At 52.0% G+C, this 26490-nt stretch overlaps 1 protein-coding gene across 1 annotated transcript in view; it reads right to left on the bottom strand.

Moving 5' to 3' along the window:
* The window catches only part of LOC111945220 (axonemal central pair apparatus protein HYDIN-like), a 42942-nt gene extending 17638 nt beyond the window's left edge, over positions 1-25304 (bottom strand). Inside the window, exons 1-25 of the mRNA XM_086874219.1 lie at positions 25189-25304; positions 23797-24020; positions 21832-21899; positions 20796-21028; positions 19879-19988; positions 18523-18658; positions 17910-18074; positions 16873-17025; positions 14804-15042; positions 13396-13654; positions 12627-12770; positions 11165-11305; positions 10370-10686; positions 8631-8796; positions 8023-8121; positions 7110-7319; positions 6157-6285; positions 5231-5408; positions 4554-4711; positions 4101-4222; positions 3016-3152; positions 2257-2378; positions 1978-2169; positions 1432-1584; positions 125-364 (exon numbers count right to left, since the gene is read on the bottom strand). Of these exons, the coding sequence (XP_086730345.1) occupies positions 125-364; positions 1432-1584; positions 1978-2169; positions 2257-2378; positions 3016-3152; positions 4101-4222; positions 4554-4711; positions 5231-5408; positions 6157-6285; positions 7110-7319; positions 8023-8121; positions 8631-8796; positions 10370-10686; positions 11165-11305; positions 12627-12770; positions 13396-13654; positions 14804-15042; positions 16873-17025; positions 17910-18074; positions 18523-18658; positions 19879-19988; positions 20796-21028; positions 21832-21899; positions 23797-24020; positions 25189-25236 (4143 nt within the window). The 5' untranslated portion in view covers positions 25237-25304. The remainder of the gene's footprint in view (positions 1-124; positions 365-1431; positions 1585-1977; positions 2170-2256; positions 2379-3015; positions 3153-4100; positions 4223-4553; positions 4712-5230; positions 5409-6156; positions 6286-7109; positions 7320-8022; positions 8122-8630; positions 8797-10369; positions 10687-11164; positions 11306-12626; positions 12771-13395; positions 13655-14803; positions 15043-16872; positions 17026-17909; positions 18075-18522; positions 18659-19878; positions 19989-20795; positions 21029-21831; positions 21900-23796; positions 24021-25188) is intronic.
* Between the last annotated feature and the right edge of the window lie 1186 nt (positions 25305-26490).

The raw sequence follows: 26490 nt of genomic DNA, 5'->3' as shown, positions 1-26490 counted from the left end.
AGCACATCAGCAGAGCTGGCTTTGCCCTGGGCATTGCCTCCATCTCCCTGACACAAGCCTGGGAAGATTGGAGTGCTGTGAAGCTTGGGCAGCATGTACACGGGGACCAGACCTGCCTTCTCACCTTCTCCTCCTCCAGGTACTGCTCATCAAAATCCAGGGAGTAAAAGTCGATGGGGAATTTGCATGGGTTCTTCACCACCACTGTGGCCTCCACCCCATCGCTGTCCACCAGCCCCCATCCCATCTTTAGTGCTGGGGGACTGAACTCCAACCGTGGCTCCAGACCTTGCCCCGAGAGGTGCAGACTTAAGTGATTGCTGCTCCCATGAATGTTGAGCTGAAGCTTATACTTGTAAGACCTCTGAAAAGAGAAAAGTGCAGAAAACTTATCCATGAAGCCCCAGGACCCCAAATACAGTGCTTGCCCCAAGGCCAGGGTGTTATCAGTCCCTCCAAGGTGAACAGAAACCAGATATTCACTTCTGCGAGGGACTACAGCGCCTGTGTCTGGGTGTGAGTAACTGGGATGAGTCCTGGTGTGCACTGTCACTGGGTATTGGGTACCAGATGGATGGTCAGTGGACTGCCAGGCGTTTTCACTCAGGCATGCAGGAGTGCAGTGCTCAAGAGAAGGGCCCTTGGGGTTACAGTGTCCACACCCAGTCCTGGCACTGCTGCATCAGGCAAACGCCAGCTCCAGGAGAGAGGCAAATGAGCTCTGGCTGGCCAGAAATAAGGGTCACCTTCTCTGCTTGGTGTTTGGCTCTGATCAAAGCCAGACACAAGATGTTTACATCTCTTGAGCAATTAAAAGGTCCCTGGGACTGTCTGTGGGCACAGAAGCACTTGTGTCCATACTGCTACACACTGTCAGTTTCCAAGACCCAGCGGCCCCAGGCAAAGTACTTTTGGGAATGCTGCATCCTTTTCAGTTGAATCCCCAGCTGTGTGGGAATGTGCAGGCAGGCCAGAGCCCCAGGGACTGACTGCTGGCAGCACACCACGACAGGTGACTGTCCTGCCATGCTCAGGAAGGTGTCTGGTGGCTGTTTTGCCAGTCAGTTGTGCAGCAGGATGGGCCTAGAGCGGCCATTCCAGGATTATCCTCTGCGAGTGTGCAGCTGCTCTGCACCGAGTGTCGCAGCTGCAAACAGGGCCAGGCAAGGGGGAGGCTGAGGGGAGCTGGGCACATCCCTCCCCTGTGCTGAGAGGCAGCCACAGAGCCCTGATGCTCTCTGTGCAAGCTCCCTGTGGGCATTTCAGAGCACATCTCCCGGGAGTGCTCTGTGGGCTGAACTGAGCCACGCTGAGCACGGCGCTTGCAGAAAGCCCCCTGTGAAGGCAGAGCTCGTCCCACACTCTCTGCACCAGGCCCTCATTTCCAGATAGCCCTGACAGGCCTCCCGGGCTGACAGCTGCCAATCTCACCTCCTCCTTGGGTGCAAACTGGATTTGCAAGTTCTGCCACGCTCCTGCATCAAGGGTTCCTTTGGAGGGCGTCACTTCAAAGGGACAGCGCCTTTCCTCCAGTGCCTGCTGCTTCTGACCTTGGGCTGGTGTCATGTATCTGAGTTGATTGCTCTGGACACAGAAACCAATGGGGTGAGGTCTCCTCAGTCTCTGAGGACAGAGCCTCAGTTCCTGTAGTGCTCTGAGACACTGATACAGCGCTGACAGCACCCACAGCCAAACCAAGTGTGGCCCCAAAGCCTAGAGCTGGAGGGAAAACCTGTAGACAGGGCAGGCTGAGGGAACTGCTGTCCTCAGAGGAGGAGGAATGGCTGAAGATGGCACAAAAGCAAAGCAGCAGCTAATGGAACAGGTCTAGGAAAACCAGCCTTGATCTAGACCCTCAGAAACTTCTTCAAACACGCCATAGACCCAAGTGCTCGGGCAGCCACAGGAGCAGAAAGGGCAGGAGACACAAAGAAAACCCAGCCAGAAGTTGTGTGTTCAGTGCTGCCTGTGCTTTACCTTCGTAACAGGCTTGATGGCAGTGATGAACCATTTGCAGGGCACTTGGAACCCGTTGTAGAGCTGGACTGTCTCAACCTGGCACTGCCCAACGAGGATATTGGGGAACTGCAGTGTGCTCTGGGAGAGGTCGAGCGACAGTTCCAAGACAGTGGCACGGAGGCGGATGTGAGACGTGGGGCCTTTTGTTACCTGTAGAAGGACAGAGAATTCAGCAGAGGGTGCAGGTGACATCTGCTGCTGTGCCCAGCCTGCTGCCTGCCCCAAGAGCTGTGGTACCTGTATGGGCAGCAGCACATCCACGTCACCCTGTGGTTGCTGGGCACTTTCAAAGCACACATCAAACTTCAGGGTGTGCATGTGGGGCAGACTCTTCATCTGGCCCAGGTCCACGCTGAAACCTTGAACAGATGAAAACAAAGCAGCTGAGATACACAGGAAACACAAGCAATGTGTCAGAAGCACGTTAAGGCCTTACAGCTGTCCTGGTGAGAGGTCTGGGAAAAACCCCAGGCTGTGCTGTGACCTGGACAAAAACTCAGAGTGCACCTGAACGCCCCTCGACACAGCGAGCCACTGTGTGATGCAAGTGCAGCCTTGCCTCAAGGCCTCTTCTGGAAGCCTCTTTTGATCCACCAGAGGATCTCACAGGCTGTTTCCTCAAGAAAGGCTGAATACAAGTGCTGTGACAGTGTGAACTCCAAACAAAGCACTTCCAAAACACAGCAGACACCACTGGTTCACAAAACAAGGCCACAGAGTGCCCAAAGAAACTTGATGCTCGTGGGAGCCAAGGGCAGAAGATGCTGAGAGGTGACCAGGGTGATGAGCCCATCTGGCCCCACACTGGAGTGTCAGGGCACTTGTAGGCAGGCCAGGTCCCTGGGCATGGCTGGACAGGAGGATTCTGCCTCTGAAGCTCCCAGCAGGGGCAGGGAGAAGAAAAAGCTGAAAAACCTCCCCAAGTTCAGTGGCTTCAGCTAATCTGGGTGAGACACCTCCTCCATGCCCACAGGAAGTGTCTCCAGCACTGCTTACCTGTGTCCTGCAGGACAGATGCATCGACCCAGAAGGACACTGGGATCTGCCCAGGGTTGGTGATCTCCAGAGTGCGTCTCTCAGTGAAACCCTTCAGGACAGTGCCCATGTCCAGGACATACTCGGGCAGCTCAACTCTGCAAGGAGGAGTAAGGACAGTCCTTAAACCACAGCCTGCCTACATGTCCAGGTGGATGGAGGATACAAATCAAGTGGCTATTTCTTTATTCACTGCTGCAAAAACTCAGCTCAAGCCCGTGAGACCCATGGCCTGACCACCTGGCAATGACTTTGGGAAGTCAGGAGGAGTGCAGGTCCGAGGTTTTATCAGCTACTAATGGTACCTGGAAATAAAATTAGTTTAAAATGGAAACTGTCCACAGCTCCTCTGCCATGAAAAGCCAGTAGAGGTGAGTCCACTGGGCCTCCACTGGACTAAATGAAACTACTTAGCCTGGTGTACAGCCTGAGCCTGAAATTGCTTTGGGGCCTAGCAATAAGATTTGCCTGCACAGGAAATCTTCACTGCTCTGCAGCCAGATCACCTGATCTGTTCTGCAGAGCATCTTCCTGAATTGAAGCCTCCCTTGCTTGTGCTGCATCATGATGGTGCAAAGGGACAGACCAAGTTAATTAGATAAGCCCTGCCACCCCACCAGGATTCAAGCCATCTGATTTTGGGCTTTCAAGGGTTTGCTGACATGTGCAGTTCCCTCCTCCTTTTGTTTAGTGTGCTCTGTTAGTTGGAACCAAGACATCAGCTGGGAATTGTCTCTTTCAGAGCTAGTCAGCAGGGACAGAATTGATGCTGTCTGGAAGGGCTTGAAGGTCTGCAGTGGGTCCCCTCAGCTCTAGGGACAGAACCCCACAGCTGTGGGGAGCTGAGTCCAAAGCTCAGCGTGGTGCTGGGGAAGGGAGGGCACTCAGCTGCTCACACGCAGCGTGTCACAGCCACCGGGACAAGAGCCTCGCTGCAGTCCAGGCTATTCCCAGCTCTGCAGAAACAAGGAGCTCTCAGGAGAAGGGGACATTGCTGGCTGTTCCCCACGGGGCACCTGGAGATGGGGATGGGAGTCCCTACTCACTTGACAAGGCTCTGGCACAGCTTTTTGTCAGGGAACTCGGTCTTTGGGGGATGGCACGTGAGCTTCTTCTGCAGCTCCAGAGCAGCCTTCTCGATCATCTTTATCTGCAGCCGAGTGTTTGCCTGAGGAAACGGAAGACAGACAGTGTCTGGTTAGCAAAGGTCTTTCCCGAGGTTTGCACCTGAGAAAGGATCCCACCCTGCTCTTGTTGAGAGGGGTGTGGGGTTCTCCTGTCTGGCTGCTCGGTGTCTGACAAGCTGGTGCAAGCCAACCCCCAGAGAGACCATGGCCAGAGTGGCAGCCCTAGGGGCAATGCTGAGGTGACACATGGTTCTAAGTGGGCAGGGAGGTCCCAGGTGCCATCAGGGCACCGGGAAACTGCTGTGGGCTGCAAGGGGCTCAGGCGACATGGAGACAGTGGCATGTGCCAAACGGGGCTGCAGCTGTTCTTACTACAATGTCAGAGCCTCCAGGCATGCAGGGCTGCAGCTTCCCAGTCTTCACATCTGGACTTTTTAAGGGCTGAGCTGCTGGGATCTGAATTTTCAGGGTCTCACTGTATTGCTGCCTGTGTTCTGCAAGCCGTAGTGGCTTTCCACATTTCTCATTTCCTGAAGGAAGAAAACATCCACCAAGAGAAGTGTGAGCAAAGTGCCAATCCCACTTAAATTGGGAAGTCCCTAGCTCCCAAACACTGCTTTCTTCCAGAAAGAAATCCCTCAAGCCATCTATGGAAAGCGGATGCTGCTGCTCCTCTCGGAATGCTCACGTTCGCTCCTACCCATCTTCCTCCCCACAGAGGAACATCTCATCCCCTGCAATGTCACGCAAATCCAACCCTGCCAGAAGCCCTGCCAGCCTCTCTTACAGCTTTCCCAAGCCTTTCAGGCCAGCCATCATCCTTCAGGACCCTGCCAGATGTGCTGGCAAGCTCTGCAGGATGGTTCCTGGGACAAAGGCCACATGGGATCCTCTGCTCAAGACTCACAAAGCAGTCAGATGGCTTGAGCGGCTCTGGGAGTCCTGCAGCCCTCCAGGCTTGGTGCAGGTGGGCATGAGCTGCCCTGTGGGCATTTGGTAGGGAACAAAACCAGAGGGGCCCTTCCTGGGGGCACACAGGCAGTGCCCACCTTTGATGTTCCAGGGCAAGTTGACACTGATCATAGGAAAGGACGCTTCTCCTTTCAGGCAGATCTTTTCCGGCTCCAGGTCACCCACTTTAAGCTGGTATGTCCTGCTAAAGGCTCCTGGTACTCCTGGCATGTAAGAGAATCTCAGCACTTGCTTCCTGCCACATGCAATGGAGCCCTGCAGGAATGGCAGAGGAGGAAGGGAATACATCAGAGTGTTTGATGGGGGATGGCTCAGGGGACAGACAGGCTGACAAGACAGGTTCTCTATCTAGAAGAAACCATCAGACCACATCACCTTTGTGATAAATACATTATAGTGTTGCCTTGCACAGTTGTTAGAGTAAATACTGTGTGTTTTATAATGTTGGCTTTTGTCAAAGAATTTTTGCTAAAGTTTAGAATTTTTTTAAGGCAAATGTTTTGTGGTGATACCAGTGTTGGGGAAGAGTTGCTGTAATATTAACATTTAACCAATGAAGTTAATGGGAACCTGTTGAATGTGTCAAAAAGTACCAAATGACCAGGACTAGGGCAACTGTACATGCTCCAAAAAGGCAGGATGGAGGAGGAACTATGTTAAAATATTTGAATATGTGTAACCATTTGTGAATTTGTATTAGGCTGTTGCAGTACCCAGGGTCTATAATGGATGTGGTTGTGTTGACTGGTGTGCCTCTGGCTATGGCTAAGCACACGAGCCAAGCACCCACCACTGTTCCTTTTGCTTTATTGACTTTCAATAGCACTGGTTTGACTTTCTCTGCCCCCAGAAGAAATGGCTTACAGCCCTCTCTATCTCGTGGCTGAGTTTGGGGTTTTCCCCTCAGACCTTTTTCCCCCTTTTCCCCCTCCCCCTCTTTTGTCCCTTTAACACTCTCCTGGGCCACCTGACAGGGCTGGGGTCAGTCACTCGTGCTACTTACAGTGGTGGGCTTGACCAGAAACACACCAGGCAGGTCTTGGTCTGCAGTGCTGGGTTCTAGCACCCAGTTGAATTTAATCTTGCTGGTGTTTGCCAGGATGACCGTGCTGTGATGAACTTCGTTAAACATCTGCAGAGAAGGCAGAGAGCGGGAAGTTACAGAGCCAGGCCTGCTGCTGGGAATCTCCTTCCTCTCTCCTGGCCTTGAAAGCAGACACCTGATGGGAGCAGGGACCAGAGAGGAGATGGGGGCACTTGGGAACCCGGGGAACCCCCAGGCACAGGGCACCTGCACAGGACCAGGGAGCTCTGGCAGCACCCAGAGGTGTGGCAACAACCATGGGAGGGCCAGTAATAAATGAACACATTTCATTGTGGGGACACAGGCCCTCTGAGGGGTCACCAGCAGCCAGGAGAAACAGAGACAGCACGGAGGCACTCCAAAAGAAAAGGCACCTGCATGCAAGTATTGGCAAGCAGCATACAGGCAACAAGGGAGTCACACAGAGCAACACCGACAGGGCCAGCAGCTGGAAATAGCTGTGGGCTTTCAACTGAAAAAGAGTGAAGTGGGGATCATTCTGGGACAGTGTCTCCAGCTATAGTGACTGGAAGCCCAAGATCTTCCCCTGATTATTGCATGGATTAAGAAGAGCGTTCGACAAGAGCATCTCCTTGGAGGTCAGGCTTTTGGAGTGGATCAGCAGAGGGACGTCCAGAGCATCCCCCTGCGGTGCCTCAGGAGGCAGTGTTAAGTCCCCTGAACAAGAGGTATTCCCAGCATTTTGGAGAGGGTTGGAGACGGCCATTTTACAGCTTGGATGCCAGATGTGTCCCACAAAGGTTGTACTTCCAAGCCCCAGAGACAACAAAGGGGCTGGGAAGGGAGCCCTGGAGCGAGGTGGGCAGGAAGGCAGCGAGGCGAGGAGCTGTGCCCGGGGACCCGTGGGGTACCTGGGAGCCGCAGTTGATCTCCCGGGCGCTCAGGGAGAAGCTGACACGTGAGGCCTCCCCGGTCAGCTTCACCTCGTAGGTGGGGCCTCCCTCCACGTGGCACAGCGCTGTGACTTGGGCCATGGTGTTGAGGTGGCCAGTGAAGGTGAAGAAGACCTCCTGTCTCTCTCCCGGCTGCAGCACACCCGACAGCGGCAGGATCCTGAAAACCTGCACGGAGAACAGGAGAGACTGAGGTGCTGAGCATGGAAATGGATGCACAAGAGCACCTTGGAGCAAAGTGCAGCTGTAGCCAGAGGGATCTATTCCTCAAACAACACAGCCAGAATCATCCTGATCTCATCCTGTATCCATGCCACTGACCAGTGGAGGCACCATGAGGAAAATCTTCTCCCATACTCACGGATCAATGCAGTAATACACTACATTGAAGTGAACTGGGATGTCTCCTGGCAGTAGAAATTCTCTCTGATGCACAACTTGCCTTTAAAAAGCATTTATGACTGCTTTTAGAAAAGCGGGACACGCAGAGTGAGAGCTCTTGGAGCTCAGGGAAGGACCCCAGCCCAGCTCATCTGACTCCTGAGGCTTTTCCCCTCTCTCTCTCTCTGATTTATCTGCTGCTTTTTCAAGGTGCTGCAGCAAAAGCTCCTGCAAAACTTTCCTACGGACCACCTGATGATGTCCAGGGGGAGCAATGCCCTCCACAGGTGCTGCACAGCGTCCTTGGGCCTCCCTACAGCATGTCCTGCGTGGCCTCTCCAATAACCAGTTGCTTCAGCAGCACTTTGTGATGGGTCTGGAGGGATGCCAGGCCCCTCTGTGGGCAATGCTGAGGGCCACCAGTGGGGCTGGCAGCTACAGCCCTGCTTGCCACACTGAAAATGTGGAAGTGAGACAGATTCCCTCTTACCTTCTCCACTTTGAGGGGAATCCATGGTACATCCACGGAGTGACTGAATCCTGCCAGCCCCACTGGGATGTAATGCCTTCCACGAATATATGTTGGCAGCTGAAAAACAAGCCATTTTCTATGCTGAGAGGAAGAGAGAGACACTTGGCAAAGTCTCATTTTAGAAGACAGCTTCAGGGCCACCACTGCAATACCAGCTCTCAGGTGAAAGCAGACACCTGGAAACAGGTGGTCTGGCAGGGTTGGGAAGAGGGTACATGGAGATCAGGACTCATCCCAGCTTGCTCTGGGAAGGAAGCTGGAGGTCTTAGCATCATGATGCAGATGAAAGCCTCATCTTACATTGTGAAGAGAACAAGGCCAAAAAATCCCACACTCAACACAGATCTGTGTTGAGCTTAGATCTGTAGGATCTGAGCAGGCTTCTCCAAGGAAAACTCTCCTGCTCCTCCCTCCCACACAGCCCATGTCCATCCACAGGCCCCGCTGCCCAGCCCACTCTCAAGGCACAAACCAGCAGGGCAGCAAAAAGGGAGGTCAGCATGAGCATGACTTGGTGGTGGCAAGCTGGGGAGACAACACAGCACTGGGTGTACAACAAAATCTACCTCTGCTCTTGAAGATTGGCCAAGATCCTGTGGTTCTTGCAGGTCTGTGTCTGGCTCCTCCACATTTTTAATACTGCAGTGGCTCCATTGAGATGCTGAGCAATTCAAACAGGTACTCTTCAGCTTTGGTGGTGAGGGTCTGAATTTAGGTGGGCAAAGTTCATACCTGGAAAAAAACATAACTGTGAGCAGGGACCTGCAGTGGGAGGGAGGGACAACTGCATGAGGAGCTCCTGGTCAGGATGCAGCCCCTGGCTGGGTGCTGGTGCACTGAACTCAGGAATGGTTTGATCCAGCCCTTCCCAATCCAGGCTGGAGCAGGTCTGTTCTAAACCAGCCCAGGGATGACACTGAGGTAGCAGTGGTGCAGGCAGCTGCAACTGCTTGCATTGAGGAACTACAGAGGACAGGGATTAACACCTTGTGAGGATGCAAAAAGCACAGTGGGAGAGGAAAAGACAGAGAAGGAGGAGAGCAAAAAGTGAGATTTGAGACACCAAGGGCACACCCAGGCAGTGATGAGCCAGCACAGCCCTGCCAATGCCCAATGCCAGAAACTCTGCAGCTCTCCCAGGTATTTATCAGGAATGTTTCCCTGACAGTGCAGGCAGGGGTGGTTGGCATTTCCCAACACTCCCAGCTGGCTCAGGTCACATTCCCCACTTTAGATTGAAGCAGGTGCTCAGGGTAACTCTGCTTGTGTTTCTAATGCCACGTGAGGACACAGTTGGGCTGTGCCTGCCTGTCACCCTGCTGAGCTGCAAGAGCTCCCCTACAGTCAAACACGGCCTGAATGCTCCATTCCCAGACAGGCATTCAGTGCCAATAATGACCTGCTCCCCAAAGAATAACTGTCTTTAGCTTTGTGGCTTCTTATCTAAGGCTGGGTTTCATTTCTGGATGAGAGGATCTCTCATCATAACCCCCAAGAGATCCCATATCATCTATTCCACTGCCTTTAGTTTGAATCAATGGTTTGAGGCAACTTCCCAGGACCATGGTGCCCAGACAATGGCATTTTTCACTCTAAAATAAAAACTCTCTGGGAGGCAGGGACAGGAGATGGTGTGATGAACAAGTCCTGCTGTCCAGCACTACAGAACCCATAAGGGACGTGTTGCAGTGGGGAAAAGTCAGAATGAGTAACAAGTGTCACCAAAAAAGGGAGTGAAGAATCCAAGGTGTCCACCAAGAGTTGAGCCTTGGGAAAGAAATCACCCTGGCACTAAAGGAGTTGTCTCAGAAAAGAAGGAAAGGTAACGAGATGTTCTGCATCAGCCCAGGTGCTGAGTAGCTCTTTCTCTGCTGTTGGGACTTTCTGGGCATCCTCCAGCACAAGGCAAGGGAGGAAGGCAAGGAGCAGAGAGCAGCTCCTGCACAGAGGACCCATCCCAAAGCAGAGGGGCCAAAAGGGCACCCCCAAAAGGGCCTCCAGCAGCACTGTGGGAGCTGGGATTAGGAGCCCTTCATCAAGGTGGACATCGCCTCAGGCCACAGAGCTCTGAGAAAGCAGCTTTGGCCCCAGCTTTCCTTCCCAAGGGAAACCACTGTGGGGGCTACACAGCACCAAATTGGTGGAAAACCTATTCCCTGAGCATGCAGCCTGAGCACAGCTGGTCAGTGTTATTTGCACAAGGAGAAGTCAGAGCAGTCTGTCAGATCCTAGACAAACAGCTCTGTTCTTTGCAAAGCACAAACAGGACAGCAGGAAGAAGAGGAGAGGGCAAAGGTGCACATACCTGAACTTGTGCACCTGGCTGTCTGCCTGCAATGCCCAGTGGTACTCCACAGGAAGGGGGCTGCAGTTGCTCATCCTCAGAGAGCGCACTGCTTCCGTGCCAGCCACGATGCAGCCAAACTCCAGGCTGCTGGGCTGGATTCGGAGATTTGGGAAGTGGACTTCTCCCCAAAGCTCAATATACTCCACATAAGGATGGTCCCTAACCATGTCTATCTTCAGAATCTTCTGTTCTTTCCAGCTGTGAAGCTCCAGTTTGTAAGCTGGGTCAAATGCGATGTAGACATGGCAGGTCTCCTCTACACCGACTCTCACAGGCTGCAAGGAGATGGACAGTAATTAATGACATGCCAAGGTCTGACAGCATGAAACAGTAAATGCTCCAAGTGTGGCCCCAGCATGGGCTTCTCAGTTCATCATTCACTTCTTTATAGCAAGGGTGTGACTGCAGGCACCACAGTCCAGTCCAGGATTCCCTCAGGCTCACGTTTCTGTGCTCAGCAGCAATACAAGGGGATGGCTGCTGGAGAGCTGGGATGCTTTCCAGGAGACACCTTTACTGCATGGCTTGCCCAGACCAAATTGCCTGCTCCCTCCTCCTTGTGCCTTAAAGCCAGGATGGAACTTCTCAATTCAGGTAATCTTTTGATTCCTTCAGCAGCTCTGCTGATGCAGCTCAGGCCAGCCCACTGCTGATGCTACACAATAAACTTGTTGACTCAAGGACCTCCCAAGAGAAAGGCACCAGCACATCCCTCCTCTTCCAGCCCCACTGGAGGAGTCCAGGGCTGCTCACCTGGCCATCTGGGAGGGGCTGCTGGTCCTCATCACACACCAGGAACGGCTGCTCCACGTCCAGCACGAGGTCGAGCGGCAGGGAGCAGGTGTTTGTTAAAGCCAAAGGCTGGTACTGCAGAGTTAGGACATCACTGGGTTTCTATGGAAACAAGGAAAAACAGCCTCAAGTAGCCAGAGACCTCCTCCTGCTTCTGTTGCATCTCACATTTTTCAGCCCCAGAAGTGCACACATGCTATTGATCCTTTCTATTTGTTTCTACTTTCCCAGGAGATGTTTCTTTATAGCAGATGCTTGTCATGTTTAGAAACCACAGCATCCTCTGGGGACAGGGCACCACTCCCATGTACAGATGAGGGAATAGGAGAGGAGGTGGCTGCTTGAACAAGACCTAAAGCAGAAAGTGAATCCAGACCATTTGTGTCCAGTTTTGTCTCTCTATTGGGCAGAACAGCACTGGAACATCTTCACTCACATGCTGTCATTTCTTACAACCTTATTGGCTCTAGCAGCCTCAAAAAAGCAGTCAGTCTGCAACAAGTGTCCTGCAGCCCCTGCTACAGGGACAAGGTGTGTGTGGTCTCAAAGCTGTGATCAGCCTAGGCTCTTCCTTCCTGTCTGTGCATTGTGCTGGGCTTCCTGCATGCTTTAGAGAAACCAGAGAGTTTGGGAAACTGCTTCTGGATGTACTGATATCAAACAGGTGCTGTGCCATAGTATGCAATCAATCAGTTGGTGTGTGTGGCATTGAGCAGAACCCAGGCAGAATCAGGGAGAGCTGAAAGGCTTCTAATTACATCTGAACTGCCTGTTCCAGGGATTCTGTACTTCAGTGGAAGCCTGGGAGCCAAACGAGAGGCCTGAAAGTACAGAAACCAAATCATGAAACATACTCTCTTTTTCAGACAACTTGCAGGAGAGGGAAAGATGATGCTGGAACTGGGATCCAGAGACTAAAGGGCACCTGCTCTGCCTCAGTGTTATCATCACTGCAGGATGTCTGGGGGTCTTTTGAAGCAGGTGAGGCCTAGGGAAATGCACAGAGCTATACCTTATAGCTATACCCTAAAGCATCCATGCCAACAGCAGAGAAGGCAAAGAGACACAGGAGATGATGGGTTTTTCCTCGTTAGCCTGAGGAATTCACAGAAATTTCCATTCTTCCCCCCAGCTTGCCTACAGCTTCAGTGTACAGACATCATCGTGCCTTGGAGGATCCTTAAAAACCTCCCTTTACAGTGTGCAGAGAAACTGGCATTTCTCTGCAAGTGGCCATGATCCCCACAGCAGTGCAGCTGTAACTGCAGTTTTGCTTTGGGGCAGTTAAATACCAGTCTCATCTCTAAAAGCATCTTCACTCACTTGACCAAGTGCCTCAGGCAGAGCAAAGAGGGGCTTTAACACAAGGACACACCCCCCTCAGCCATGCTGCTAAATGCCAGGATGCAATCCAGAGACTTACCTTCTCCACCCGGAAAGAGAGTTTTCTGGCTGATACTTCTATAGAGGGATCTATGAACTTGCAGCTAATGATGGTTTCTATGATCTTCTTTGTCACCACGCTTGTGCCAACGACAGCTTCACACCTCATGTAATCCCTCACCTCCTGCATGCAAGAGTCACTTGTCACCAGTGGAGGGTGGCAGGGCACCAGCAAATGCCCTGCACTGGCTCAGCACCCAGCACAGCCCCTATTCCTGCCACACAGTTACAGTGGGCACTGCCTCCTTTTCTTGCCGTGATGCAGCTGATTTATTCTGCACTCAGTTGTCTGTAACACTGCACCCCAATGCCCACAAAAGGCACTTGTGAGAACTCCCCTCCCTTCACATGGCTTTTGTTTTATCTGTGCTTACCCCAGATAAACCACTTGGCACTTGTTGAATTCCCTTTCTTTTTGTGCTCCTAGTCTAAGTGTAACTTATTTGTCTGCCCTTCTTTGCCGACTCAGCGTGCAACACCGTTTGCCCCAAAAGAGCATTATTTCCTTCCAGCCCTGCTTTGGGATCAGCACTGGGTTTTGGTAGCTGTGGAATCCCAATAAAGCCTTGGCTGCTCTGATGGTGGCCAGCAAGGAAAGCAACTGGTGCTGCCACAGAAACGTGCGGCCTTAAAGCAGTTTCTTGAAGGGCCTTGCTCATTTCCCCAGGCAAATGTCAAGGCACTGTGGAACAAGGCCAGGGGAGGGGATGTGAGGGCTCCCCAGGCTCAGCCCTTGGTGGGGACCTCACCTGTGGCATGTGGGAGAAGCCTCGCAGCACCATGGCCACAGACTGGCCTGGCTGCAGGTGCCAGGAGCCTGGCTCCAGCCCGAACACGGCGCTCGTACGACTGCGGCTCTCGAAATCATCTTCGGCCTTGGGGCTGCTGAGGGCTGAGACGCTCTGGCCCTTCCTCTTGGCTGGCCTGTAGCATTCCACGCTCCAGAAGAGCCGATGGAAATGGTGGCCCCTGTTTGTTACTTGGAACTGATGAGTACTGGGAAGGTGGCTACAAGAGAAGCCAGGATGGAAAATGGTGTGGGAGCAGCTGTTTCCCTGCTCATCAGATTGCTCCTGATGAGCCATCTGAGGTGTTCATAACTTGGGGACTGTCTTCATTTCCAGCTCTTAATGTGGGCCAGAAACTGTCTGACAAGCTGCCCTTCTGGTGTCATTATTGCAAAGAGAAATCTGCTTTTAATGCTAATGTAGCATTTTCAAGGTGAGACTAACAGGACCTGGGGTTTTCCTCCAAAATGTTTGTTCTGGGCTGATTCGTACTGTTACTGTATTTTGCATTGCTCTGTGCCCCACACTGTCAGTGCATCTTTGAGATGCTGCCCTTGAGGACCTTGTGTGTGGGGGATGATTGCAGGCATTTCTAAAAGCCAGCTCAGAGGCAGCTTCTGCACGATCCCAGCAAGCTGGTAAAAATCGTCTGCCTGCTCCAGGAGAGGAAACCAGGGCAGCAGGGCCCTCTCCTTGGTAGCAGCTTTGGTTTTGCACTGAGAGCCATTTGTAGAACTTCATTTTGCAATTAGAAACTGTTTTGAAGTGAACTTTGCAAACTCTGCTGGCAGCAAAAAAGCCATCGAGGCCCTGGGCACAGCAGGGCAGCAGCAGGGCCCAGGAACAGCAGGAGGAAGCGGCAGAGGCACTGCGGGCCCCACACAAAGCAGCAGTTTCCATCTGGCCCTGGAACTGCTCTGGGGGCTCCTGCCTTCCTGGGGGGGTTGGTGCCCTCCTGTCTCTCTGTTCCCAGGCCCTGCTTGCCTGGGAAGTGCCATTTCAGAAGGGAAGGCTGTGAGGCCATCTGCCCTTGGTCCCTCAGCCCCACGGAGGGACCGCCTCACCCGGGCGCCCTTTTGGGAACCTTTTGTTCTGGGGCAGCTGTGACACCACTGCTTGATCAAGTGAGGACATAAATGTATTACAACTAAAGACAATTCAGTGGCCATTTAGCAACTGGTTTCCCTTCCAGTGGCTTTTGAGGGTATCTAACAACTCTCAACTGGCCACCACACGTTTCTGAAGGAATCTCTGCCTTCAGGGAAGGACTCAGGGATTGGAACACTGAAGAAGATCTTGCCTGAAGGACTACAGCAAAACTGCTCCTTGTTGAGCCAGGAGGAGAGGTGGGAGTGGGGAGATCTCCTACCTGAATTGGTATCCCAAGTTGAGCTCTGGGGCCAGTGGTTTGTCTGTGACAATTGTGGTGCCAGTGCCCATAGCCCTCAGTAAGAAGCTGAAGCAAAAGCTGTTCTCGATGAAGAGCTGGATGGAGTCAGCAAAATGCCCAGTGTCATCCAGGATGGCTGTGACAGTCACAGGAACCTCACCCCTAGCGGGGATCACTCCTTCTTGGGTTTCAAGAACAAAGCACTGGGGTTTATCAGCCTGTAAGACAAGCAGAAGATGCATTTAGGATGGAAACCATGCACCGTGATCTCTTGTGGGATATAAGAAAAGGACAGACTGAAGAGGGGAGGATAAAAATCATAAAGGCTTCATTTCCCTAAATTTGAGCTGCAGTCTCAGGCAACAGCAGAGCTCATACAACCTGTATTTTCCTCTCCTTTAACAGACTCACCTAATGACCCCAGCTCTGCCCAACCCAAGGGATGTTTATCCTCAGGAGAGTGTTCCTTCCCCACTCTTGCTCTGGAGTGTGTGCCAGGGAAAGCTGCTTTCTCTCTCTCCTGCCTTCTCACAAAGGCTCAAGGCCAGAGGAAGCCAGGACTGCTCAAATCCCACTCCAGAAACCACACAGCTGGAGGACACTCCTGAGATCCTGAAGAATATCACTGCAATACCAGTTGCAACTCCAACACCAAACTATTCTTGCCCAAGGGGCCATCAGTGCTTCTCAAGATCCCCTGAAGGACTGAAGCCCTCACTTCCCACTGACCATCAGCTGTAGAGAGGTGCCCCAGTGCCCTCTGCTTTGGAAAAGCCACCTCAAAATGGTTACAGCAGAGCAGAAAAGCAAGAAGCAGAAAGGAAACTGGATGATGTGTGCTCTGTGCACATGGCCCACTCTTCCCAAGAACTCTTGTCATCTGCTTTCTCATGGACTCCATGGATTGGGCAAGAGAGCTGGAAGCTGCTCAGAGCAGGGAGGAAAGGTCTGGCACCAGCACAGCTGTACAGACACAGCTCTGCAGGCCCAGCCCTGCTAGGAGCACGTGAAACCCATCATTTCCATGCCAGGCCCACCCAGCCAAGATGCACTGCTCCCTGCAAAGGCTGAAAGCAGAATTTCATTGTGGAGTTAGAGAAAGCTGTCCTGGAAAAACCCCTCACTTGAAGGTGGCATTTATCCCCCAAAGAGCTGGAAAAGCAGCAAGTTCAACTTCACAGCCCTCCTCCTTGGCCCAGGAGGCTGTGGCTGGACTCTCCCACATGGCCTGATGCTTTAGCCACAAACACAAACAAGGCCATAGGATCAGGTTTGAAGCAGCTCCACAAGTTCAGCACATCCAGCATGAAGAAAAACAAACCTCAAGCCCCTCCCAGATCTCCCCCTCCAGCAGACAACCCAGCCAGCCCCAGCCCCAGCCTACAAGCCCTTCCTGGCTGTGCCAGCCCTGCTCTCCCTGCCAGGGGAGCAGCCCCAGCTCCTTCTGCCCTGTGCAACCTCCACATATGAAAACAGCCTTTCTCTGCAGCTGCTCCCCAAAGATGCTCTTCAACAGCACAAAGATCACAGGCTGGGGGGGTGCACAACCCCCACACATCTTCGTGTGCACACCCAACTGGCTTGAGCCACAGGAGCTGTGACAATTGCAGTCTGAGGACAGAGCTCACACCCTGCTCTCCACTACAAACAGCACTTGGGCACAAAGCAAATGCAGCTGGGACAGGGAAACCATAGGTAAATCCAGGCTCTCTGGGGAGCAAAGGAACACAGGTTTCTCTGATCTCAGAGCTCCAAAAATGTCACACGCACATCTGAAGACCTTCCAGAAAGTGAAGGGAGGACCTGTCACCACAATCCAGACTTGTTTCTGCTCCAACATCTCTGCACCTGATTTCACCGAGGGCCCCAGCTAAAACCACTCCAGAGCCAGGATCCTCTTGCCTCGCTCCGATGGAATATTGGAGTATCCTGCCACCTCTCACACCAGATGGGCCAGATGGAAATCTTGCATATCAAAACCAGTCATAAAAAGTCCTGGCTGCTACTGACCAGTCAATTCCCTGGAAAACAGCCCCACAGGTACTTACAATCTTGATCCTGAAGTCTACAGGGACGAGACCTGTGTTGAAGAGGGTAAGAGTTTGTGAGCTCGGCTGTAGCACTGGGATCATGCCAAAGTCTATCTTCTTTGGAGTTCCATAGATTTCTGCCAGCTCTCCAGAGCTCAGGAATTCTGCTCTCTGTTCCAGGAAGAAGCAGGAAAGAAAGATTTTTTAAAAAGCCAAAACAAACCACAACAGGGAAACCTAAAAAAAGCTTAAACAGCTCAACTCTACTCAAGTTATTTATTATTTATTATTTATTATTTAACCCCTCTCCAGCTGAAATGCTGGGCTTTTGGGGAAAAAAAATTAAAGTTACATATTCACCTCCAAATTAAAAAGGATTAAGGTAAGAGAAACTTTCAAAATACAAATGATTGGCCCAAGGTAAAAGCTTTGCAAGAAATGTCTAGTTAAGACCAGGCTGACAGGTAAACAATTGGTTATTCTGGTGAGGAGAAACCCTCCTGCTTAAGGTAAGCAGCCTGATAGTTGAAAGCAACTGTTGTGTCAAACTTCAGGCTCCCTGGCACAGCCTGCACTGCCTGTCCTTCCTGCTGACTGATTTACATGCAGTGTCACAATGGCCCAGGGTCAGATACTTGGTGCCATCCAGGGAATTTGCCATCATCACTTCCATGTGTTTTAATGTAAGTTTAAATCCTTGCAACTACTCTTCAAATGCCAGCTTTCCTTTCTTTTACACAAAGCTCAACCTTCCCAGAAGTCTTCTGACATCCTCTTTTGTGCTTAAAGAGATGACATTTGAAAACAGGTATTTCCAAAGTTACTAGCATTTTAAAGATTAATTTAACTAAAATTATCCTCAATTCCAGCTTAGGAACTACATTCAGAGTCAGACACTGAGATTACCACCTATAAGGCATAAGCTCTTCATGCCACCAGTCCCTTCTGTCCTTCTCCACAGCAGCCTGTGCCTGTTTTTCCCAGAAGAATCCCTGCACACTCTGCACCCTGCCAGGAGGAGCTGCACAAAGGCACACATCTCCCCTTGCACTCACCAGTGGGTTTCTTTCATCCCCAAACACGCCGATCAGAACATTGGTGCGATGATCGCCCAATGTTTGCACTTGGATTGTAACCGGAATCTCTGCAGTGCTGCGAGGCTGGACAATGCCACAGGGTTTGGGGCTGGAGTACAACACAGGAGAGTCCTCCTTGCATTTCTAGAAGGGACACAATCAAATGCAGCTTCAGAGGGACCTCCAAATTCAGCTTGAAACTCCTTAACATCCACCGCCACAGCAACTCACACACGTTTTTCAAAATCCCCAGGACAAAGGTAAAAGGCCCAAAGAAGATGCAAGAATTGCAGGCTTAGCATTCTCAGGGGGTCCTGCAAGGAGGCTGCCAGCACAGCTGTTGGTGTCTGTGGCTGCAGCAGCTTTTCACAACCCTCTAAGATCTCCCACCAGAGAACACCCTGAAGACTAGAACATAAACTGTTTCCTCAGGAGGTTAAACTGCCTCCTAAAGTTTACGTTCAGGTAGGATCCTGCTCTCAGCAGATTTTTAAGGCTGAACAGAAAACAGCAAGGTCTTATCCAAACCCTTTTTTCCCCTAATAATCTCCTCAGCAATATTTGAGAGGAGGAGGTGGATGCAATGGCAAACCTGGGGAATGAGCCCGTAGCAGCCAGGAAGGTGAGTTTTATTGGTGATGATGAACTTCTTCTTGTATGGCTCCTTCAGGTGGCACTTATTGCAGTGCATGATTTGGGGGTACACTTGCAGCTCAGGAACCAGACATCTGGGCAAAGAGATGACCCCAAGGGAATCAGAGATACTGAGAGAACAGAGAACATTTACCCCCAAAGATAACCCATTTGTCACTGTCAAACAGACATTTAACAACCCTGCAGTGAGAAATTGCCTTCAAAGCCTTCCCACTCCAACACGGCTTGTCAAGGAGGGGCAAACCCTGAGAGGCAGCAGCCAGAGGCTGCCAAGTGCCCCAGGCAGAGCACTTACTTTGTCCCACAGCTGCCTCAGCCTCTCCTTTAGCCCAGAAGGCTTGCAAGGACTCCTGTAACAGTCCCGGTGATCCATGAGCTCTGGGGGAGCATTCCCAACACGGATCAGTGCTCACTAAGGCTCAAGGAACACACGACTCCGGTGTCTCAGTAAAAATGACTCCCTTCTCTCCCACGGGGCTGTTGCCCTGCCTGAAAACTCAGCTGTTTGCCCCAGCTTTGGAGGGCATGGGACACCACCTGCCCTACAGAGTGGGTGATCACCCCCTCCCAGTTCCTACAGCTCCCTCGGTCCTTCACTCCACAGCTCCATGCACTGACTGTCCCCATTTGCACTTGCTTGACAAAACTGCAGCCCAGGCACTGACTGCATGGCTCTGCCTGCGAGAGGGAGCAGCACCAGGGAACTGCATCCCTCTCGTCATTAAACTGGCAGGATGGAATTCTGCTGCAGCAAGAGCAACTTTTGGTTTAAGTCTGAAAACATTCAAGCTCAAAATGGGAAGCAGAGGAAAGGAGAAAAACTAGAGCTGACTTGCCACATCAAGGGCTCTTTTCCCCTCGTAAGATCTTGCCCTCACCACTCTGGCTGTGAGCCACTTCCCCACTGTCACGTGCCCTCATGAACAGAACGAGACCCTGACTCTCAGCAGGCTGCTTGGTGTGTCCCAAACCAAAGCAGGGGGGTCTCAACCCAGCACAGCTCCATCTCTTGCAGGAAGAAGGAGAGCAGGTCCTCGGGAAATTTGTTCCAGCTCAAGCACCAAAAACCAGGCCAATAAATGATTTCATTCCTGGTCCCTCTAGAAAAAGGCCCAGGACTGTGCTGGGCTGTGAGCAGGGCTGCTTTTCACCACAGGCTGCTTTCCAAGCACTGCTGTTCTCGTGTCCAGCTGGTCACAACATGAGAACATTAAACAACACTTCCCTTGGGAGCTGCAGCCAGCAAACCCTGTGCCAGGCAGTGTGCTGGGAGAGGCCAGGGAAGTGCTGGTACCTGGCTGTGATGATCACTGATGCCACTTCCTTGCCAACACCCTCCAGGCCCACCAGGTCCACCAGCATTTTCCGGTAGTATTCCATCACCGTGTTGGAGCACAGGGTCACCTGGTGGAAGAGAAGAGCAGTAAATTCTTCCTTATAAAAGCTCATTACCCACACGTGGTATTCTCCAGTTCTTGTTTCATGGGAAGGAAAGGGAGGATTTTGCCTTAATTACTCTGCTGATCCATGTGTAGAGCACAGTCTCTGAGAGTAACAAAAGCCTTCTGGCAATACCAGATTTGTTAAACACACCTTGCTATCATGGCATAGGTCAGCTAAATTCAAACATTAGGCTAAAGCTCTACACACCACTGTACCCAAATTAAGGGGCCAATTTTTCATCTGACTACAATGACACAAATGCAGATGAAATCTGCTGACTTGGACAGAATGAGTTCAGCTTTACAGCAGGAAGCTGAGGGCAAATGTGGCCCAGCAGGTGCTAGGCAGTTCATGGCTGCAGAGCTTTTTGTCTCCACTGGAGATCCCTGCAATGAACACAAATCATTCTGCTCCCCAGGAGAGGAGACATGAGACCAAGAAGAAAAGCAAACTGCTTTCTACAATGACACCTCTCATTCTGTCCTCATCCTTCCTCTGCCCACTTGCAATCAAAGAAACTGCTCTCAAAAACACAAGGATGGCTCCAGTACTTTACCATACGGTTTGTGATCTCAGCGTATGATTTTGGGAACAAAACAGTGCTGCTTCAGTTACATCCTGAGTAACCCAGCTAACAGAGGCCTCAGGCCAGTGCAGATCTCTCACTCACATGATCCTCAAAGCTGGCATCAGAGCTAAAGCCCTCGCACACTCCAGTGAAGCTTTAGCCCTGGGGCTGAAGCGTGTGTGGCTGGACTCTTCCCATACCTCGATATCCTGGTGTCCCTGGGGGAGGATGGTCCCTTGGCTGGGATTCATTGTAAACTCCCTTGGCTCCACATAAAAATGAATTCCCTTCCTCCAGGATGGGTCTCTTTCCTTGCAGATTTGATCCAAGCTGCTGACAGCAGGCTGCGTGCCATCGTCCGACATGCGGAGCTTGAATGTCACGGCCAGCGGGGAGGTGTTAGTGAGGCGACAGGTCATGGTGCGGGGAAAACCTGGGAAAAGGACACAAATATCCATTTAGGCACCAACTGTGTCATGACTCCTGGTGTGAACAGCCTGGTAGGATGAAAGGGTGACTGCAGTTTAGCTCTTTACTATGTGAACTACAGCTCACCGAGAAGCTACGTGAGGAATTAATGGAATCTGGAGCTAGAAGGTGATGCAAAGCACCCTAATGCAGTTTCTCTCTGCAGCATCCTTAAGGCGTCTCCTGGTTTGGGCCAAACAGACTGAGCAGGTGACAGCTCAGAGCACATTCCACTGGAGGCAAACCTGAGCCTTGCTTCGAGAGCAGTGATTAGGAACCATGTCCCACCTCACCCAACAAAGGGGGCCATCACAGCCCTGCTGCTCCCTGTGATTGCTGCCTGCAAGGGTTTACCCCACTTGAGCTCTGAGATTTGCTTTCCATCCTGGAAAGCCAGAGCTCCAGCCACACATGGTGGGGATGTCCTGCAGAGCCCGGCCACCGGCCACCACTGCTCTGCACTGGACATCTGGCTTGGCTGGCCAGCTCTGTGGGGAGGAGACTTCTCCCAGGCCTGCTCACCAAGAGTCATTTGAACACAGATGGGGGGAAAAAACAACTGCAGGCACAGCCCAGAGCTTCTGGGCTTCTTGGTTCTATTTGATCTGACAAGGGCAAAATGCTACCTGAGGCACCAGCAGCCCTGGAGTTCCCAGCCTGAAGAGGCTGCTGTGGCAGAAGACGAGTGATGGATGTTTTTATGTTCAAGTGGTTCACTGTGGAACGCACAGATCCCTCACGCTGTGCCCAAGCCCAGGGAACACTCACCGAAGGAGATGTCACCGAAGTGGAGCTCGTGGAGGTCGAAGTGTAAAGCCGGCCCAGTGACACACCCCCTGCGATGACGAGCACAGAGCAGGAGGAAATGCCTCGGTTAAAGGGAGTCACAAAGCGTGTGGCAGCCCTGGCTCGGGGACATAAAGCCTGGGGTCAGGGGCACCGTGGGCTTCAAATCAACACAGCACCATGTGCTCAGCACAGTGTCCGTGTGGGCAGGAGGCAGCTAAAGCCAAGTGGCCGGCAGCCAACAGCCACTGGTGGGGATTTGGGCACAGGGCAGGCAGGAAAAGCCCCCAGTTGCTGGTGGTGCCATGAAGGACCCTGAACACACACCCAGACATGGCTCCATTGCCTCAGTTTCCCCATCTGTAATGTGATGGACATAAAAGTCCCCACAAACTTCTGTAACCAGCCTTTCCAGCCACGGGCTCCCTGCTCTGCTGCTTCTTAGCTCCAACTGGTGTTCCCATGGAGGAGCTTTCTCAGCAGATTTTGAGCCACACAATCATTACTGACAGACTTTAGAGACATGAAGCCAGGGGAGCCCCAAGCATCCTCTGAAAAGAGCAGCAACAGTTCTGCACAGTGGGCAGATGAATCCTAGAGGAAAGGACCAGCCTGGCACCAGTGCAGCAGCCGGCACAGCCAAGGGCAATGGCTTCAACAACCAAACATGGGTGTCCTGAATCTACCACGCCACCTCACCTGTCCTTGAACTCAGCAGACAGGCTCCAAAAGTCACCAACATCCACTGAAATCAGCACTTGAAGCTGCACAACACTCACGAGTTTATTTTGTGGGTGACACCAATCCATGCCCACTCTGCTTTTTGGTTAAAAATCAAGGACCAGTGAACTGTGCCTTCTCTTGTGTTCCCAGGACTGCCACTGGCTCTGCTCTACACATCTCTACAAGAGACACCTGCCCTTGCCCAAGGAGAAAGCTGCTTATGCAATAATGTCCCAGGAGCAGATTGGGGGGAGACTCAATTGATGGTGAAAGGTTCCCTCTTGATTTCCAAAATAACAGAGCAGCACTTTTCCTCCAAAAACAAAGCCAGCATAATTGTTTCTCCACTGCAGGCAGACCTACTCACCACTTTCCTCTTGCTAAGTCCTAATTTTCTTATTTTTTTTTGATCCATCTCCCTTATCTCATTGGTATAATCAAGTGCAGGGTGCATTCATTTCTTTATTGCCTTGATCCAGTGCCTCCCAACAGCAGCAGCCTAGCTGCAAAGCTCCAGAGCAGCCAGCATCAGCTTTCCTGCTTGCAGGACATTATCCTACCAGCACATGGCTCAGGCTGGCAGGGACAATCCCTCGTGCTGCTGTGGAACTGAGGACTGAGCTCTGCCTCCCCTGTTATCACCCCTTCTCCCTTTGCTGGGCCAGGATTATCTCTTGCAGTGGCACCAGCCCATGGGATGATGCCCATGTCCTTGGCACATTCCTGCTGCACAGTTCCCTGTCTCCCAGCCCTTTCCTGGCTGTGGAAAGGAGGGACTGGAGCACTCTCTGCACAGGAGTTGGGAGCACAGCTTGTCCCCCACAGCATGGCCATGAGAGGTGAGGTGAGGCTGCTGCTGCCCATTTGGGATGGATTATGAGCAGAAGTTTTTAAAAACACTGCTGCTGCTGCAGAATCACCCAGGCTGCCCCATCTCCAAAGCCCTGGGAGCTTTGCTGGGTGTTGAGCTGGGACAGCCCAGAGCAGCTACTGCCCAAAGCTGATCCATCCCACTGCCTGCCATGGCCCAAGGCAGAGGGAGATCCCTGCAGGGAGGAGTCATTCCAGCCCCCGGGCACCCTACACTGGGGCAGTGCCAGGATCAGAGCAGAGATGAAGAGCTCAGGAAACTCCTTTTTCCTCTGCTCGACCCCAAAATGAGGGAGGTGGGGGATGTCCCAGAGACAGCTACAGATGTGCCCAGCAAGCTCCCAGAGTCCTTACCAGACTGTCAGGATCACAGGCGTAGGAGATGCAGCCACACGGAACTGGAATTGTTCCTCAAAGCTCCCCAGGACGGTGGCATTGAAGGAGATGTGAATCGTCTGGATCCCACCTGCTGCAATGACGCCCTCCTCGGGGGCAAACTTGAAGCAGCGGCCCACGGTTGTGGCTGAAGGGATGTAGGTGAAGGGAGCATCTATAGCTCCTCGGTTCATCAGTTTCACCTGCAGCAGCAAGAAAGCAAAAGGGAAATTCATGTGCAATCTTCCCTTCTTGTCAGTTATTTTCTAATGATGCAATTCCCACCCAGAAAAGGCAGAAGATGCTTTGTGCTGCTGAAAGGCAGAAGTCCAAAAATACAACAGGACAAGTTCTGCCTTTGGGTTTTCATGCAAAGCAGCAGTAATTGCACATAACCAGAGTCACCCTGGGCTTCTCCCATGGACACAGAGCACTCCAGCTCTGGCCAGCATCACCAAGCTCATTCAGAGCTGGCCCTGAGAGCAACGTGGGGCAGCTGCGTAGTCAATCACCAGAGAGCTGCCACTGCCCCACTTAGCACAGCTCCAACAGTTCCATCTACTCATTCACCTTTTCCCAAATCATGACAACAACACATTGATAACGAGGCATCACCACCAAATACAGAGACAGCACCATCTTTTGGTAAAAAAACCCAGGGTGTTTTTCCTTTCCACAGCCAAGCTTTTGAAAGAGTCTGGCATGATGCAGTGCCTTATTTTCTCCCTCTTTCAGTTGCTCTCTATTTTTTTTGCAAACTTGACACTATTTTGAGGGAGAGGCAAAGAGGTAGAAAGATCCTTAGCTTTATTCCCAGGAACACTTTTGTCTTTCTAGAGTCAGGGATGCAGCAAGGCTGGAGTGTGGTGAGGGAGTGGTCAGCAAAGGAAAGAATCCCAAGCCCTTTGCAAGGGCCAGCACTGAGCCAGGAGGCTGGATGGCTTTCCTGTGACTCCCAGGAATAAGCAGGAGACACTCCACTGAGAATTGTTTGCAGGGTACTGAAGCTCAACACAGCCAGTTTGTTCCAGCTGCTTCTGAACAGTCAGTGCAAAGGTGCCTTGTGTCTGGGGCTGCCACAAAAGCCTCTGAACGTGCAGCTTTTTGACCCAGTCTGGGTTTCATATGCCAAGGGGTTGTTTTTCAGGAAGCTTCTGAGCTGACCCCCAAGGAAGGCTGCCAAAAATTGGCATTACCAAGGGACTGGGGCTTCATGAACAGCAGACACACCTTTCTGACCCCACCAGATCTGCCCAGTACGTCCAATATTCCCTGCTCACAACTGCCCGTGTTGTCAGGAATTCCACAGGTCCACCAGGCTTGCTGCTGCCTCAGGAGCCATCAAGATCCATCCCAACCCCTGCTGCTCACCTCATAGACGTGGGAGGTGTTGACAAAAATGTTCCCAAGTTTCAGCATTTGACGGCTGAATTCAACCACGGGTCCTTGGCCTTCCCCTCGGAGGTGCAGGGGCAGCCTGCTCCCACGGCCTGGGGAGAGATGCTCATTTCAGTACAATAATTCCCACTGTTACACTCTATTTTCCAGCCTGCCTGAACGCTGGCCCCTGACTCTGAGCTGGATAAAACCAGCTCCTGATATTGCAAGAGAAGATTTGGACCCTTCTCTTCCCTCAGGACATTTCCCTTGGGGCTGACTTCCAATTTCTAACCCATTCCTTGGGCTGGTTTCCAATTTTAGCCACCAGTTTGCTGAGTTTTAAACATCTCTCATGTCCTGAAATGACAGCCCATGGAGTAATGGGTATCAATGGAAAGAAAGGAAATTTAGGTGAGGTATTAGGAAGAAATGTTTTACTGTGAGGCTGGTGAGACACTGGAGCAGGCTCCCCAGGGGAATTGTGGAGGTTCCAGCCCTGAAAGTGTTCAAAGCCAGGCTGCTTGGGGCTTGGAGCTACCTGCTCTAGTGGGAGGTGTCCCTGCCCAGGGCAGGGCTCTTGGGACTACATCATCTTTAAGGTCCATTCCATCCCTAACACACCATGATTCTATGGTTTCCTTCCCATGCACCTAGAGGAGCTTTGAAATCCATTCAGTGAAGGCACAAAGCTCATCAAGAGATTGGCAATTGTACCTGGCAGATTGCTGGGCAGCAATTGCCAAACTACCTGGCCCAGTAGCACAAGACTTTGTTACCCAAGCCCTCAACTTCTGGCACTCAGCATTGTGTTCTATCTCCACAGACTGGGAGCTGCAAGGTGCCAATTCCCACACAGGGAGAGAAGCAGGTGCTGGCCAAGGCTGGTCCCTCTACAAAGACCCTGGGCTCAGTGGGGCTCAGCCACCTCTGGTCTGGTGGTGTGTGGGCAGTGGGAGGTGATCCAGGCTCAGGGAGCACATTTCTAACTCAGCTCCTGCTGCCTGATGATGGATCCATGCCAAATGGACCCATCCTGGAGGTCACTGGTCTAGAGGGGCTTAGTGCTTGTTCTCTCAAGCTGTTCTGCTCTGGCCTTTGAGGAAATGCTGGCAAAGCCGTGCCATGAAAACATCTCCCTGCAGTGCCTGGGTTGTTCTGGGATCAGTAACCCAGACCCAGGATTCTGACCCTGGCCTTGCACAGGAGACTCCCTGGAAGCTGCAGGGGCAGTGGCATGTGCCGGCACTGCCCTGCTGCCCAGGGACTCTTCCCAGCAGTTCCAGGGGAGCTCAG

The sequence above is a fragment of the Cyanistes caeruleus genome, unplaced genomic scaffold, assembly GCF_971803275.1.
Source record: "Cyanistes caeruleus unplaced genomic scaffold, bCyaCae1.hap1.1 HAP1_SCAFFOLD_171, whole genome shotgun sequence".
Lineage (NCBI taxonomy): Eukaryota > Metazoa > Chordata > Aves > Passeriformes > Paridae > Cyanistes > Cyanistes caeruleus.
This window is presented reverse-complemented; position numbering and strand designations above follow the sequence as displayed.